This window comes from Canis lupus, chromosome 20 (assembly GCF_003254725.2).
Source record: "Canis lupus dingo isolate Sandy chromosome 20, ASM325472v2, whole genome shotgun sequence".
NCBI classification, from domain to species: Eukaryota; Metazoa; Chordata; class Mammalia; order Carnivora; family Canidae; genus Canis; species Canis lupus.
Window position 1 is genome coordinate 52,743,928 of NC_064262.1, and position 15,688 is coordinate 52,759,615.

The window sequence follows — 15,688 nt, forward strand, 5'->3', positions numbered from 1 at the left end:
TGTCTGAAGTTAATACTGATGCCATGTGAGCACATTTGTGTTCCTTGTTTGTGATTTTATTTTATTTTTAAGGATTTTATTTTTAAGTAATCTCCGCTCCCCCGGCGAGGGGGGTGGGCACGGGGGTGGGGTGGGGTGGGAGGGCTCACGAACAAAACTCAACCCTGCGCAGCCCTGGTGGTGCAGCAGTTTAGCGCCTCCTTCAGCCCAGGGCGTGATCCTGGAGACCCAGGATCGAGTCCCACATCAGGCTTCTCCCTCTGCCTGTGTCTTTGCCTCTCTCTCTCTCTCTCTCTCTGTCTCTATGAATAAATAAAAAATAAAAAATATTAAAAAAAAAAACTCACAACCCTGATCAGGATCAAGAGTCAGGCAGGCATGCTCTACCGACCGAGCCAGCCAGGTGCTCTTGTGTGTTTCTTGTTTAAAAAGTAAAATTTGACACTTAAGGCCACCCTTCTTTTCCCTTTGGCCCACCACCCCCTCTGTGTTCCTGATCACTTCTCCTCCCCAGAGTAAATCCTGCCAGACTTTTTGAAGGGAGATTTTTTTTTTTTTAAGATTTGTTTATTTATTTATTTATGATAGAAAGAGGCAGAGACACAGGAGGAGGGAGAAGCAGGCTCCATGCCGGGAGCCGGACGTGGGACTCAATCCCGGGACTCCAGGATCGCGCCCCAGGCCAAAGGCAGGCGCTAAACCACTGAGCCACCCAGGGATCCCTTTGAAGGGAGATTTGTTCAAATTTCCTTCCTCTCCTCAGACTTGAACAAACCTGGTGTGAAAGAGAATTTCAGGTCCCCTCATGATTTATGGAGTTTATAAAGGGGTGGGGTGGATGCAATCTTTCCGATGCTCTGTGATGCATTGTGGAGGCCGGCAAGATGTGGGGAGACCTGGGAGGTTTCAGTTATTCCGGCGAGGGGCGAGGGGTGGGGTAGGCTTCTGCACATAGCAAAGAAGATGAGCGTCAACAGCATAAATAGAACTGTCGAGAGCACCTACCATGTGTAGCACAGGAGATGGTCATGGGCAGGAAATAGCTGTTGGTTGGGGGAGGGAGGGGCCCCGAGGGAGCTGGGGGAAGGGGTGATCAGGGTGGCAGTCCGAATTGGGTGAGGGGGCAGTGTCTAGGAGGCCAGCCAGGATTAGAGATTTGGAGTCTGGGAGGGCAGGGATGGAAGCCGCAGGCCTGGAGGAGTGAGCCGGGGTGTGTGGGGCCCGAGAAGCCAGATTTCAGCAGGAACTGTAGGAATCTTGGGGTTTAGCAGCCTGAGGTGTCCTCAGAGACCCTGGAGAGGGGCTTCTGGGGCCTGCTGGGTGGGGGTGGGGTGCTAGTGGCAGGCAGGAATGGCCCAGCCAGCTCCATCCTGAGGCCTGGCAGTGAAGGACGCCAGAGGGGAAGAGATGGGTGGGTCCCCAGGGAGGCGAGCTGGAGAGCTTGGAAGCTGGGAGAGGGCCCGCGGTCTGTTTCTCCCTGCTGAGGGTGGTTAGGGACCTGTGGATAAAGGAGGTGTGGAACATCGATGGGACCGGGGTGGGGGGGGGGGGTTGTGGCTCTGACCGGCTGCTTGGGGCCACAGATGGCGTGTCTGCTGAAGCCCCAGAGGGGTGGGCGGGGTGGGGTGGGGTGAGGAAGAGGAACCCAGCACCAGCCCTGCGAACCAGGCGGGCATGAGGCCTCCCCTCACTTAACAGACCATGAAGCGGGTTCTGGGAGAAGAGGTCATTTGCTCGTGGAGACGTGTTCATTTTTCGGCAGCTCTTTATTGAACACCTACTATGTGTCAGGCGCTGGCGTCCCAGAGCAAAACAAAAGCTCCCTCCTCGAGGCTCACATTCAAGCCCCAGGGGGACGGAACACACAGAGCGGTGGATGATACATTTTCTCAGAAGGGGAAGAGTCCAAGGCGATCAAGTAGGGCAGCATAAAAGGGATCTGGAGTCGGGGTGCAGTTTTAAACGAGAGGGGGGAGGAGCCCAGGATAGCCCTCACTGAGGAGCGAGTGGGGGGAGGGACATGTGCAAAGGCCCTGGGGCAGGAGCAAGCCTCCATGTGGAAGGGCCAGAGAGGAGGCTGGGGCTGGCGGAGGAGAGAGCGGAGGTGAAGCTGGGGAGACAAGGCAAGTCGCAGGGGATCTGCCATTGCAAAGCTCCCTATGAGACTCTGGGTTTGTTTTTGTTTTCCCCTCAGAGGCAGAAGGAAAATTCTGGAAGGTGTGGGGCGGTGAAGAAGGAGACTGAGGCAGGCTGGGATGGGGGCTACTCCAAAGCGGTTGCCGGAGGCGGTGGGAAGTGGGCAGATTGTGCACAAGGCTTTCCCTGAAGATTCAGAGGGGGCAGGGAGGGAAACAGGTGCTGCTTGTGACCCCAATGTGGTCTGGGTGGCAGGGCGGGGCCGGGAGTCCCCTTTAGAGAGCTCAGGGAGACAGTTCTACTCTGGCCCAGAGTTCAGGGTGGGGGGACTGGAGGAGGCACAAACAGGGTGAGCAGGGGGTAGACAACAGGGGACCTAGGACTAGCCCTGCCCCCGCCCCTCCCTGGCCGCAGGACTCCTAGGTGCCACTGCGGCGCCCTCCCCAGCCCCCTGGCCTGGCCCGTGACTCCCGGGTCCCGCGCGGTCCAGTGTGGGCCCCTCCTCGTGGATTCCCCTCCAAGGGGCCTGAGTATCACGAGCACATCTCTGGTTCCTTCTGCTTTTGCCAGGAATTGGGGTGGCCTGCGATATTCTTGAGGGTCTAAGGGTGTTCTCTGCTGTATCAGACCCCAGAGTCTTCCTCTCCAGCCCTGTCTAGTAAATGCTTCTTGAAATAAAGTGGCGGGGGGGGGGGGGGTCGCTGGATAAAGGTGGCGAAGTACAAATACCGCTTCAGTTGTTCTGGAAACTCAGAGGTGGCCTCAGGCACCAGGTTCTGGAGCTCCCAGCTCCCATATCTGGAGACCAGAGCCAGCGAGGCCCCTGAGAGGGGGCCATCCTCGCCCCATTTTATCGACATGGGCTGGCTGGGGAGCCTGGCTGGGGGGTAGGACCCCGAGGCTGCATCTAGGGAGGCCGGGGCTGGGGTGGGGGTGTGGTTGACTCCTGACTCCAGCAGAAGGTGGGTGGGCCCCACCCAGGAGTCTGAGGCATCCACCACTGCTCCCCGGAAAGTTCTGAGGTGGGTACTCCGAGCGCTTGAAGGCAGGGACGCGGTGACAGCCAGCCGGGCTGGGCTGAGGAGCAAGGGACGGGCCCTCTGGGGATTGGCAGGAGCTGGGGTGTGTCAACAGCCCTTCTCCCATTTGGGCGCAAGGAAGTGTTGCCGGGACCTTAACCCCAAATGGTGGAGGGTCCTCAGAGCCCTGCAGGGGGGCCTGGCTGTACCTGGGGAGCGACGGAGGCGGTGCACCTGGCAGGGCGGGCAGGGGGCCGTCGGGGTGTGTGTCTCGGAGCACATCCCAGCGAACCCCGGGGTGCCGAGGCGGCCGGTGGGCAGTCAGCACGTGGCCAGCCGGTCACACACCCAGCCGTCCAGCGAGCTGCCGCAGAAGGCGTCATTCCACTGCCCCGAGCCCTGCATCATCACGCAGTCCTCGCCCTGGCCCCCGTTGTTGGGCTCCCCGGGCCGCCAGTTGCTGGAGCAGAAGGCTTCAGGTCAGAGGACGGAGTAGGGGGAAGGAGCCCCACTGCCTTCGGCCTAGACGGCTGGGCCCTCCCACCCCATCCCTGGATCCCCATCCTGGATCCCCATCCCAACTCCCCGCGTCCCCTCGCCCCCACCTGGCTCTGCCCTCGAAGCCCACCATTGCAGAGAGGCACCCCCTCCCCCTACGCCCCCCCTCCTCACCTATAGTTCAGGGGGTTCTCGTCCATCCAGATAAACTCCCCCTCTCTGTCCAGGTCCCGGAGGCCAATCCAGGTGCCCTTCTTGTTGGCATACCTGGCCAGGAAGTCCTGGGGAGCAGGACGGGACTGGAAGGGCTGGGGGAGCTGTGCCCGGGGCCCTCCCACCATGCAGGAGGTCCAGCTGGGGATCCACAGCCGCCCCCCACCCCCCTCCCAGCCTGCGGGCCCCGCCCTCTGCGCAGGGCCCAGGCGCACCTGCTCCTCTTGGCTGTGGATGCTGGCCAGCCGCCCTTGCAGCTTGCTGCAGGCAAACCGGGCCTGGATCCACTTCTTGGGCTCCTCGCCGAAGTAGTAGCACTTCCTCTGGAAGTTGAGCCACTTCTCAGGGCACGTGTTACACTCGGAGCCTGGGGTGGAGGAGAGGCTCAGGGGGGCGGCTGTGGTGGGCACCGTGGCGGGCGCCGTGGCTGGTGCCGTGGCTGGTGCCGTGGCTGGGACCGTGGTGGACACTGTGGCTGGCACCGTGGTTGGCACCGTGGCTGGCACTGTGGTTGGCACCGTGGCTGGCACTGTGGTTGGCACCACGGGTATGGTAGACAGAACAGGTGGCAGCGTCTCTCCTGGAGTCACCCTTGGGGTCCGGGCTGAAAGCACACCCACCCAGAGCCAAACGAGGTCTTGCAGGCTGCCTTCCGCCCCGGAGCTCTGGCGCTGATGTGCAGGGGCAGCCCCGTGGCAGGAGCGCCTCAACGGCTGGCACCATTGCCACAAACACCCCCACCGGACCGGAGCGTCTGCTGCTGCCACCGTCATCCTAAATACCTCTTGGCTGGCAGCACTTCAGCCCCTGCCAAGCTCCATCCTCACAAAGAGGCCAGCAGCGCAACAGTCACCATCGGCATCCCCGTGTCACCAGCTCCGTGGCTGGTGGCACCTCAACCACCAGTTGTGGTTTGGCATCACCGCAGATGCCTTCACGGTCAGAAGCACCTCAACCGCCAACACCGTGGCGATGAACGCCACGACCGTCAGCGACATGACCACAGGGATCCCGGATTGCCAGCAACCGGTCCTCACTGCCGCCGCCACCACAGCCAGCAGCACCTTCCCCAACACCGCGCCAGCCACGGCTTCATCACTGTGCCGACTCGCTGAGGCCGAGATGGCCAGCGCCACCTGCCCCGTGTACGGTCCCCACCGACAGCTCCCGTAACAGCCCCAGTCACCATTGCTGTGACTTTGTCTAGTTGAAGGGATTGATCAGGAGAGGTTGAGGAGGGGGGTTCCTGGAGGGCTAGGTCCTCCCGGCCTCCACCTAGGGCCACCTTGGTCTCCGTCTCCTCTTGCCCCCACCCTGAGAAACTCTCCGGCATGGTCGCCACCACCCAAGGCTCCTAGTGGGAGGTTAAACCCACTGTTACTAGCTTGACTCACTCTTGATTTAAAATAGATTTTTTTTAAAAAATAAAAAATAAAAAAAATAAAATAAAATAATTTTCTTGGGGCACCTGGGTGGCTCAGTGGTTGAGCAGCTGCCTTTGGCTCAGGGCGTGGTCCTGGGGCCCTGGGATCGAGCCCCACATCGGGCTCCCTGCAGGGAGCCTGCTTCTCCCTCCTCCTATGTCTCTGCCCCTCTCTCTCTCTCTGAGTCTCTCATGGATAAATAAATAAAATCTAAAAAAAAAATAATTTTTCTTGGAATGATGTGCAGAGAGGGCTCCAGAGCTTCGGTGGAAGTTTTTAAGGGGCCAGGGGTCCATAACCCCTGTAAGACACAGAATTGGATGTGCTTCTCACACATGAGCCAGTGACTAGTACGTGGCCCTGGGCTCTGGGGCGGGGGCATTAAAACAGGCAGAGAGTATCTCTGGGCACTTGAAGAAAATTCTGATGGGGTGCCTGGGTGGTCCAGTCGGTTAGGTGTCCGACTCCCGATTTCTGCTTGGGTCAGATCTCAGGGTCGTGAGATCGAGCCCGGCGTCAGGCTCTGCGCTCAGCGTGGAGTCTGCTTGTCCCTCTCCCTCTGCTCCTCCTCCCCCTCTTGCTCTCTCCCAAAGAAAGAAGGAAATTAAATCTTTGGGGAGAAAAGAAAACTTTGAGGAAGGTGCCCTGGCTGGGTGTGGCGTAGTCAATCGAGACACAGCCCTGGAGCTGGGCTCAGACCCCAGGCCACCCCAGGGACCGGAGGGGAATTGGAAGGTCATCCGTCGCAGTGAATGTGGCCCCGACGCCTCCCCGGAGGGACCGCAGCCAGGTTTCTCGCTGGGATTCCCACAGCCACACAGGGTCCCGGGGGACTGCTCTCCATCACACCAAGCACAGAGCCTTCCTCTTCTCTTTGCCAGTTGGGGCAGCTGGGGCTTCCCAGAAGTAGAAAACCCAAGATCAAGGGTGGGGGTGAGTGTGGGGAGGACTTCAGGGCAGTAAGACTCAGGTTCCTATCCCAGTTTCAGGGCACACTGATTAAATGTCTGCTCTTCCTGCAGCCTGTGGGGCCACCCTCCCTGACCCCCCTGGCCGCCGGCATCACCCCATCGCTGCAGAGGTCACCCCCCTGCCCGGCTGAGTCAGATAGTCCTCCGGGAGGACTGCGGCTGATGGCATCATACTGATGACTCGCCGCCGAGCCACGATGGGCAGAGGAGAGACAGAGGCAAAGAGAACCCAGAGCTGGTAAAGGGAATGTTTTTACCTGGAGGAGGAAAAAAGTGTTGGAGCCGCCCCGCACCCCCGTCCCCACCTGCTCCGGGTCCCTGGAGGGAAGCAGCTGGCCTCAGAGACAAACTCTTGTGTGTCCCCCACGGACCCTGCCACACACACATAAGCACACACCCATCCACGTTGTCACGTGTGCACACCCCATCACATTCAAATATGCATCACCTCACACCTGTGTGGTCACACGCGCGAACCAACACACCATGGGCACAGACTCACCGTTGGACACGTGTAGCTCCATCCACAGCTTCTCCACCTCCTCCTGGAGTCTCTCCAGTGAATGCAAGGCTGTGCTTCTCTCGTTCAAGCCTTGGGTGATTGGGTGGGGGACAGTGGTCGGAGAATTGCGGCACCCCCCCTCCCTCCCCACCCCCCATTCCCTCCCAAGACTCACTCTGGGACTTGAGGTTGTTCAGGTCCGAACGAAGTGCATCCAGGTTCTGGGAGAGCTCAGAGTCTGATGGGGGGCGGGCGGGGGGCTGGGGTCAGGGTTGGGAGTCCGGGAGCCCAGGCCTCAGCCTCGTGGTCCATCCCAGCTCCAGGGGGCTCCAGGACCCCCGCCCCACCCCAACCTCTCACCCTGAGCTTTCATTCTCTTCTGTTCAGCTTGGATTTCCTTCATGTCCTGTGACACCTGGGCAGCTGTTTGCAGGGGAGGGGGCTCAGTGGCAAGCAAGTCCCCAGGGTCCTCTCCAGTCTCCCATCCCCCCAGCCCTTCCCCCTCCCCCATCCGGCCTTTGGCAGTTCATGGGTGGTCCAGACAAGTTAATCCAGGTTTCCCCACCCCCACCCCTTTCCTCCCAGACCCAAGCCGACATCACTCACCCTGGGATTTCTGGGCCATCTGGTCACCGTTGTGTCTTTCCAAGTCCTTGGAAACCCGAGAGACTGGGGTGACAGGAGAGAAGACGACGCGGCCTCAGGAGCCAGGAAGGCAGGTTCCTGAATCCCTCCCTGCTCCCTGCCACCCCCTCCCCAGGGCAGGGCCCCCCTCCCACAGTCACAGTGCCTAAAGCCTTTCGTTTTTCATTTTTGGGGCGAAGGTACTCAGGAAAATGCAGACAAGAATAGAAGGAACACGTGCACACACCCCAAACCCCCCCACCCGCTGCTGCCAACCCCAGAATGAAACGTAAAAGCAGCAGGCATTTCTTGAAAGCTGGTGGGATGATGCAGGTCTAGGCGCTTCACAAGTCTTAGTTGGTTTCTGCCCCCAGAACCCCGAAATGATGCCCATTTCGCAGCTGAGGGAACCGAGGCCTGGAGCAGTTCCAGAGCATTCCCTCAGGCACTTCTCAGAGTCCACTTGCCCCCCAGAGTCCCTGGGTCTTCACCCCCAGGGGAGGGGGCAATGCAGGCTGACCCTAGTTCCCGGTGGAGCCCAGCCCTTCTCGCACGTCCCACAGGGGTCAGAAGCAGGACAAGAGCCCCCCACGACCCCCGGCCCCTCCTTACCGTTCTGGGCGGCGGCGACCTCCAGCTGTTTCAGATTCTGTACAGTGTCCCTGTCTGAGGAGAGAAGAGGAGAGAAGCCGGGTTTCCAGGTACCCCCGGGTGCCCCGCCACCCACAGCTCACCTGTCAGCTGGGGATGGATGGCTTGGAGGTGTGGAAAGGGTGGGAGACAGGGGTGCTGGATGGGGTGGGGAGGACGGGCTTGGGGGGGGACCGGTGGGGACGAGGTGGGAGATGTGATGGGACAATTGGACTCCAAGGGGTATGTGGGGCTCCCCAGGGTCTGAAAGTGGGCTCCTGGGAGGGGACACAGGAGGGAGGCCGCACGGGGCCCGGGGGCGTCCTCACGCCAGAAGAGGAGCAGGGTCAGCAGCCCGGCCCACAGCATGACAGTCACCAGCCCCAGCAGCGCCAGCTGCACCCCGGGCCTACAGCACCGCCGTCTTCTGGAAAACTTTGGGAACTCTGCTGGGTCTGCGGGGAGCGCCAAGGGGTGCAGGGCTTGAGACTGGGCTTGGCTGTGCCCGTCCCCCCAGCACCCGGAGCCCCTAAGTCCTGGGAGCCTGTCCAGGGCCCACACCCAGACAGCGGGCCTCAGTGGACCCCAGCGTCCTCTGCACCTCTTCCCTGCAGGCTGCTCCATCACGCCCACCAGTGAGCACCCCAACCCTGGCTCTGCCCATCCCCGCATCCCCGCATCTGCTCCTCTGCCCCGTCCAGCCCCATGTGGTCAGCAAGCCCGACCTGGGGCCGGGCCAGTGTCCAGAAAGGCAGGTCCAGGGCAGGAGCAGAGACCCTCCCTCCTCCTTCTCATCAGATGGCTGACCCGCCCCCCCCCGCCCAGCTCTCACCTGTGACCCTCTTCCCATTTTTGGGTTCGGTTACCCCCGCACACACCCATGCTAGATCTCCAGCCTCACGCCCTGAAAGCTGGGTCCTCCCTCCCCTTGGACCACTGGCCCTCACCCTGGACCCCTTCCCCAAACAGAGGACCCCAGGGTTCAGTTCTTCCCGCAGCCTTTTCTCTGGATGTCACACCCCCTGGGGCCTCACCCCAACGCCTGGGTCCCCCAAGACTCTACCTTGTTGCCCCACCGTGGGTCCGGGCCCCCTCCCCTCACCCTGGCTGGGAGGATCCACCATGCTGAATTCCACTTGTTCTCAGTCCCCGTTCTACTTGGCTTCCAATTCTATTGGGCTCCCAGCACCCCAGCTGAAGCCGTTTTCTTGTTGGAGGGCGTTGAGTCAGGGAAGGGAGGGGCCTGCGGCTTCCTTCTCCTGCCTGGCTCTGTGCCCAGAAGGCCAGTCAGGGCTCACCTCCCTCTGGCCCCTGGCTGGGCCTTCTTCCCAGAGAAAGGCCCAGGAGCCCCTCTCCTCCCCCCGGGTGGAAGGTAGGGGGTCAGGCGCTTGGTTTTGCCAGTGTCAGCTCCAGAGAGTGCTCTCACCTGAGTATGAATGTTCCTCCATGTCAACTGTGCTTGGATTCCCCAGTGACGGGCTGCTCACCACCTGACAAAGCAGTCCGCTCAACAGGTATAGCTCTGGCCGGGATCTGGGTTCTAATGAGCACGAAGGCTAGATGTCAGGCCCAGGACAGCATCTGGGGCCTGAGGAGCTCAGAGACCATTGCTGATTTTGTTTAGTCCATGGCCAGGAGTCAATGTTGCATTTAAATGGGAGATGCAGGGGCACCTGGGTGGCTCGGTGGTTGAGCGTCTGCCTTGGGCTCAGGGCGTGATCCTGGGGTCCCGGGATCAAGTCTCACATCGGGCTCCCCCACAGGGAGCCTGCTTCTCCCTCTGCCTGTGTCTCTGCCTCTCTCTCTGCGTCTCTCATAAATAAATAAATAAATAAATACATAAATCATACATAAATAAATACATAAATAAATAAATACATAAATAAATAAAATCTTAAAAAAAAATAAATGAGAGTTGCTGCTGGTATGGGGAGGGTCACTAGCCTGAGACCAGAGGTGGGTGCCCCAGAGCCTGTTACACACAAGGTACCGAGCAGGTGCTCAAATGTGGCAAGTGATTAAACCTCAAACCCAATTTCCTCATCCATAAAATGCCATCATTAATAATATCTATGCCGAAGGTGGTGATGTGCTCCTCCTGGAGGTGTAAAGTGCTGTGAACAAGGCCTGGCACGTAGCACCAAACATAGAGAATCCGCCTGTCGCTATTGCTGCCTGTGCAACCTTGGCCTGGGGCCCAACCTTCCTGAGCCTCAGTGTCCCCTCAATAAAATGAGAGTGATGATCGCACCCAACTCAGGAGATCGTGGTAGGATCAGATGAGATGATGACGTATGTGAGCTTTCAGCGAGGTGCTGCACGCACACAGTGGGTCCTCAGATCCTGAGCCTTTAGCAGGCACCTGCTGTGTGCTGGGTCCTGCTGGGAGGTGCAGAACCTCCGCCACCAGACCTCAGCTTCCTCCCCTGTCATTGTGCCCAACGCATCTGTAGCGTCTCTTGACTTTGGGGCTCCCGGGAGGCTCAGTCTATTGAGCGTCCAACTCTTGGTTTTGGCTCAGGTCACTATGTCAGGGTCGTGAGATCGAGCCCCGAGTTGGGCTCTGGGCTCAGTGGGGAGTCTGCTTGGGATTCTCTCCCTCTTCCTCGGCCCGTCCCCCCAGCTGGTGTGCTCCCACCACCCCCCTCTCAAATAAATAAATAAATCTTTTAAAAAGTCTCTTTACTTTAAGGACTGTGCCAAAGGCTATGGGTCTGGAGGTCAGATGAGCCTGGGGGTTACGGGCTGCCTCTCCTGCTGTATGACGATGGGCAAGTTGCTTCCCCTCTCTGAGCCTCGGGGAAGTGAAGACATGCGGTGGCAGGCTCTGATTAATGGCAGCTCAGACTGGGTCTTTCGCCATCGTGGAAGAGGCCAGAGGTGTCACCATCCTGCAGCCTAACCTGCCTGAACCCAAGCTGGACAGACGTGGAGCTGAGTCCTGGCTTCTCCCTGAACCAGCAACTAAGTTTGCTCATCTGTCGACTAGGGGTGACGGTGCCAACTCCACTGGATGAAGAACAGTGTGGCGTGCGAGGGCCTGGCGCACAGGTATTCAGTTAACCTACTGGTGGGGTGCTGGGGAAACTGAGGCACCGAGAAAATCATTTGCCCATGTCACACAGTGGTAGGTCTGGGGCTTGAAGCCAGGACGTGTGACATCGGAGCCTGTTTGCTCAACCACCTCGGGGTATGACCTCTTGGTCGGTGTCTGCCAGCAAGTGCCAGGGCGGCAGGGTCCTGACGCCAGGCCGTCTTTGTAACACCAGAGCACCCACCCCTGCTTACGGCCTTCTGTGGCCCTCCACAGCCCCCCAAGATCAGCCCCCGGTGCGCCCACCCAGCCCCTCTGTCCTTCACACTCATGCCAGGCGCTGGCTTCAACTTCCCCAACCCGGGACCCTGCACGTCCGGTGACCCCGACCATGCTGCCCCCTGCCCACCCCTCACGCAGAACTCCTGCTCATCCCTCAAGACTCAACCCGGAGCTCGCCTCTTCCAGGGAGCCCTCCCTGTCCACTTCCCAGCGCCTGACCCAACACACACACGCATGGACGCACGCGCGCTGAGGGTCATCTGTGTGCGCACACGTTCCCACATAGACACGCAGCCACACACTCACACATCACGCCTACCACGCACTCACATGAGTTGTGAGTGTGTCGCCGGCCCGGAGGGGCTGACCCGAGAGGCTGGCGGGGCCGCAGGCCGTGGTGAGCCGCTTAACCTGAAGACACGATTTCTTCTGAAAGTGGACCCACCCACGGCTTCTATTTTCACAGGCCTAATTATGGGCTCACCACCTGGTTAACCACGTCACACGCATGGCCTCCGCTGGTGCTCCCCACAACCCGGTAAAGTCCGGACTATTAATATCTCTCTCCATTGCTCAGGTGAGCAAACGGAGGTTTGGAGTTGCCTCCCCCCTACATTCCCGGAGTGCTGCGGGAAGTGAGTGGTAGAGGGGGGACTAAATCAAGGGGACTAAATCATCATGCCACTGCGGTGGGGGGGCGGAGAGAGAGAGAGAGAGGAGGAAGAGCCATGAGATCACATAACGTCTTAGTCAAATACCAATAATTTTGTTATATGCTTGAATTTTGCAGCGGCATAAGCTGGGCACCGTGCCCAGTGTCCTAGGACCCCACACACTTAATGTCCATGAGCTGTGGACACCCACCTCTCTGTGGGGTGGATGCTTGAGTTCTTAATGCTGCCTTACCGGTGAAGGACGCGGAGCACAGAGAGGTTAGGTGCCTTGCCCGAAGTTACACAGCTTGTGAATGGCCACGCCGGGATCGGAACCCAGGCAGCGTGGGTCCCAAGTCTGCGGCCCTAACCACTGTGAGCCTGGCCTTGTATTTATGGGGACTTCTTCCTGCCACCGCACACTCTGCTGTTCCTCCTGAAGATGTGTCCTCTGATCCCTGACCCTCTTCCCAGTCTTGTCTGGGGAACGCCCCATGCCAAACCCCCATCCTGGCTGGGCTTTCTGCTCCCCTCTCCAGGCTTGGTGCTCTGCCCCCCGACACCGGAAGACGCCCACTTGCGCCTCTGTGTCCCACTTCCCAACCAGGACTGGGCTGGGCCACCCACCAGATGGGGAGGGGCCTGGCTGACATGTCCCCTGGACCTCGTGCTCCAGGACAGCAGGGGCGGCCCCGCCTGGCCTGTCACACTAGGTTTTCAGCACCAAAGAGCAACCTGTGGTTCTTGACTGAAGGACTGTTGGGTCAAAGCCATTCATGCAGGGCCCCCGACTGTCCCTCTCAACCTCGATCTGGGCTAATCGTGGGGACGTGGACTCACTGCATACATTGCCAAGTGACAGAGGATGACCATTCGAAGTAGGGAGGTTGCCGGGTGGGCATCCGAGACAGGTCACTGGGGCTGGACGTAAGGGCAGCAGGAGGCCTGGTGGGGGGTGTGTGCTGGGTGTGGTCATGGGGACCAGGTGGGTGGGGACACTGGGGAGCTGTCGCCTGGCCTAGGTGGCAGATCAGGTGTCTGGGGGGGCGCAGCTGTGGGAATAAAGAGAAGCAGACTGGTTTGAGAAGAGACGGGCTTGGTGTTGGGTGAGGTGGGTGGAGGGAGTAATGTACTCTGAAGATGCTGTAAAAGTTGACTGGGTCCCCACTGAGTCCCTGAGGGACAGTGGGGCTGTCCTAGTGATGACACAGGAAGGAGATGGAGAAAATTTGGGAACGAGCCCTATTGGGCCGCAGTGAAGACACAGGACAGGGCGGGGATGCAGTTGGGTGCTTTGAGCTTTGGAGAACTCCAAAAGGCCCGGGCCCAGGCCCCGTCCACACTGGGGCCCACAGTCCCCACTGTGTCCTTCCAGGGGTTTTGGCGGCTCCTGCCACCTAGGCTGGAGGATGCTTTGGGGGTGGAATCTGAACCCCCCTACTCGGGGCTGCAGCGCCGATGTCACGCGATCGACCCCTCCCTCTTCCCCCCTATGGTACCAACCCGCTGCTCTGTTCACTTCGAGGGAAAAACAGGAAACTGTGCGGATGTGGGCACTGATCTGAGGGTGCTGGTTCTTCTTTCAGGTTTGGGATCCTTGAGCCCAGGGCAACCCCCTCGCTGGTCACAGACCCGGATCCGGAGGAATGAGTCAGGGGTCCTGCCACAAGCATCAGCGATTCTCAGGCGGGTGCCCAGCCCAGCCCCAGCCCTGACCCTCCTCGACCCCCACTCACCCCCAAGGATGTTCTGATCCCCAGCCCTCCTCACCTGTGCTCTGGGCGCAGAGGGGCCTCACCCGCCCCGACTAAACTTAGAACCTCAGCACCTGGGACAGGGCCCCCGTGTTCAATGGAAATGTGATGAAGGGACATTTCCACCCTGACCCCAGCCCCATCCTGGAGGTACAGCCCCTGGGCTTACCCCCACTCGATCAATCTCTCCTGTTGCAAAAGGGAGAAAGGAAGGGGGTGTATTGGTGTGGGAGGGAAGTGGGTGTGTCAAATCCCGCAGGGCTTGCAGGAGGAGGTGCCTCTAAAACAGGGTTCCTCATTCTCAACTCTGTTGGCATCAGGGCTGGATGATTCCTTGTTGTGGCGGCGAGGAAGGGGGGCTGTCCTGTATATGGCAAATGCCTCCTGGGGGTGGGAGCAGAATCACCCCCAGTGGCGAGCCACCGCTTTGAAGCCTGACGTATAGACAAGGAGAAGGTGCTGGCTTCAGGCTTCAACACACTTTCTCTCCGTCTCCAATGTCTCCATCTGCTGTGGACAGATGACCTCTTTTCCTCTTTCGTCTGCTCAACAACCGTTATTTGAGCACCTACTGTGTGCCAGGTTCTGAGAACGAGGTGAAGTCCCAGTTCTTGGGAGGGAGATTTTGTTTTTAACTGTGCTAAAATCTATAGAACATAAAATTTACCATTTTTAATCATTTCCAGTGGCATCCCTGACATTCCCATTGTGCCTCCACCGCCGCCATCCCTCCCCAGAATTTTTCATCTTGCCAGACTGAGACTCTGTCCCCATGAAACACCAGCTGCCCCCTCCCACCCCCTCCCCAGGCCCTGGCTCCCAGCACCTGCTCCCGGTCTCTGTGAACGAGACTCCCCTGGGGACCCCATCTAAGTGGAATCCTATAGGATCGGTCCTTTCCTGTCTGGCTTATTCCACTTGGCATCACGTCCTCAAGGTTCCTCCATGATGCAGCATAAAAACAATGTTGAAAATCACAGATCCCCAGGACAGTTTTAGGTGGTGGAAAGCAGGGTTAGGGCGCCTGGGGGAGGAGCTGGTGTAGACCAGAGGGTTCTGAACCTGGGAGGGGGGTGTGTGTGAGGTGACGTCTGAACAGACCCCTCCGCGAGGCTGGATGTGTCAGCTGCCAGAGGTCCTCCCCTGGGGCTTGGCAACCTCAAAGCCTAGAGCTGGGGCCCCCCACCCTCCTGTGTGGGGGAAATCCACGCGGTCCTCTCCCAGAGACCCCAGGTCCCAGACAGACGGGGTGCCCTGAGGCTTCCCCGACCTTGGCCACGGGGCTTCCAAAGTCTACACTTTATGGGTCTCAGTTTCCCCCCCAGATGGAGGCACTGGGCTTTTGGCCTTGGAAGCCCTGAGGTTCCGGTCAGCTCCTCCCCGCCTGGCACCGGAGCCTTATAACCTCTTGGGGGCTCCCAGGCCTCCGGGAAAGTGGGAATTCTGAGGAACCAGGGTTGGCCCCGAGTGACAGCCTCTGTGACTCAGCAGAGGGAGGGGTACGGGTGTGGGGGGCCCCCACACACAGATGCACACACACACGTGAAGTGTCATGACGGCATCACGTGCAGAGGCACACAAATACGCAGAGACCAGTGGCTGCGACACGACTTAACCGTAGACACACGCACAAGACACGCACACACCAAGGTTCACACAAACACAACACAACACATTCCAGCCACAGACAAAACCACACGCGCACAATACAGGCACACAGTCACAACCCACAACACATACACAAAGACACAGACCAACATGACACATTGACCTACAGACACACAACAAATCTCAATAGACATACACGATGCACACGCGCACGCACACACGCAGATACAGGCAAATACATGGGAACGCAGATACGACACAACCAGCCACATACAATACACAACATAATAAAACCACAGTCCAACCCGTAGATGTCTACACAATACAGGCACAAACATAC

At 59.2% G+C, this 15,688-nt stretch overlaps 1 protein-coding gene across 4 annotated transcripts; it reads right to left on the reverse strand.

The window, feature by feature from the left end:
* Positions 1-1,747: 1,747 nt before the first annotated feature.
* On the reverse strand, positions 1,748-11,813 carry FCER2 (Fc epsilon receptor II). 4 transcript variants are annotated; one of them, XM_025457336.3, is made up of 11 exons: positions 11,664-11,813; positions 9,444-9,557; positions 8,347-8,472; positions 8,000-8,053; positions 7,370-7,432; positions 7,124-7,186; positions 6,939-7,001; positions 6,764-6,853; positions 4,082-4,470; positions 3,828-3,934; positions 1,748-3,615 (listed from the first exon to the last, which is right to left on the reverse strand). In XM_025457336.3, exons 2-11 carry the CDS (start codon positions 9,463-9,465, stop codon positions 3,477-3,479), a joined length of 1,116 nt encoding a protein of 371 aa, XP_025313121.1. In that variant the 5' UTR covers positions 9,466-9,557; positions 11,664-11,813; the 3' UTR covers positions 1,748-3,476. The 4 variants fall into 4 exon arrangements, with proteins under 4 accessions (XP_025313121.1, XP_025313122.1, XP_025313120.1 ...); XM_025457337.3 differs by lacking the exons at positions 9,444-9,557; positions 11,664-11,813 and adding an exon at positions 9,120-9,277; XM_025457335.3 differs by lacking the exons at positions 9,444-9,557; positions 11,664-11,813 and adding an exon at positions 9,081-9,251.
* Between the last annotated feature and the right edge of the window lie 3,875 nt (positions 11,814-15,688).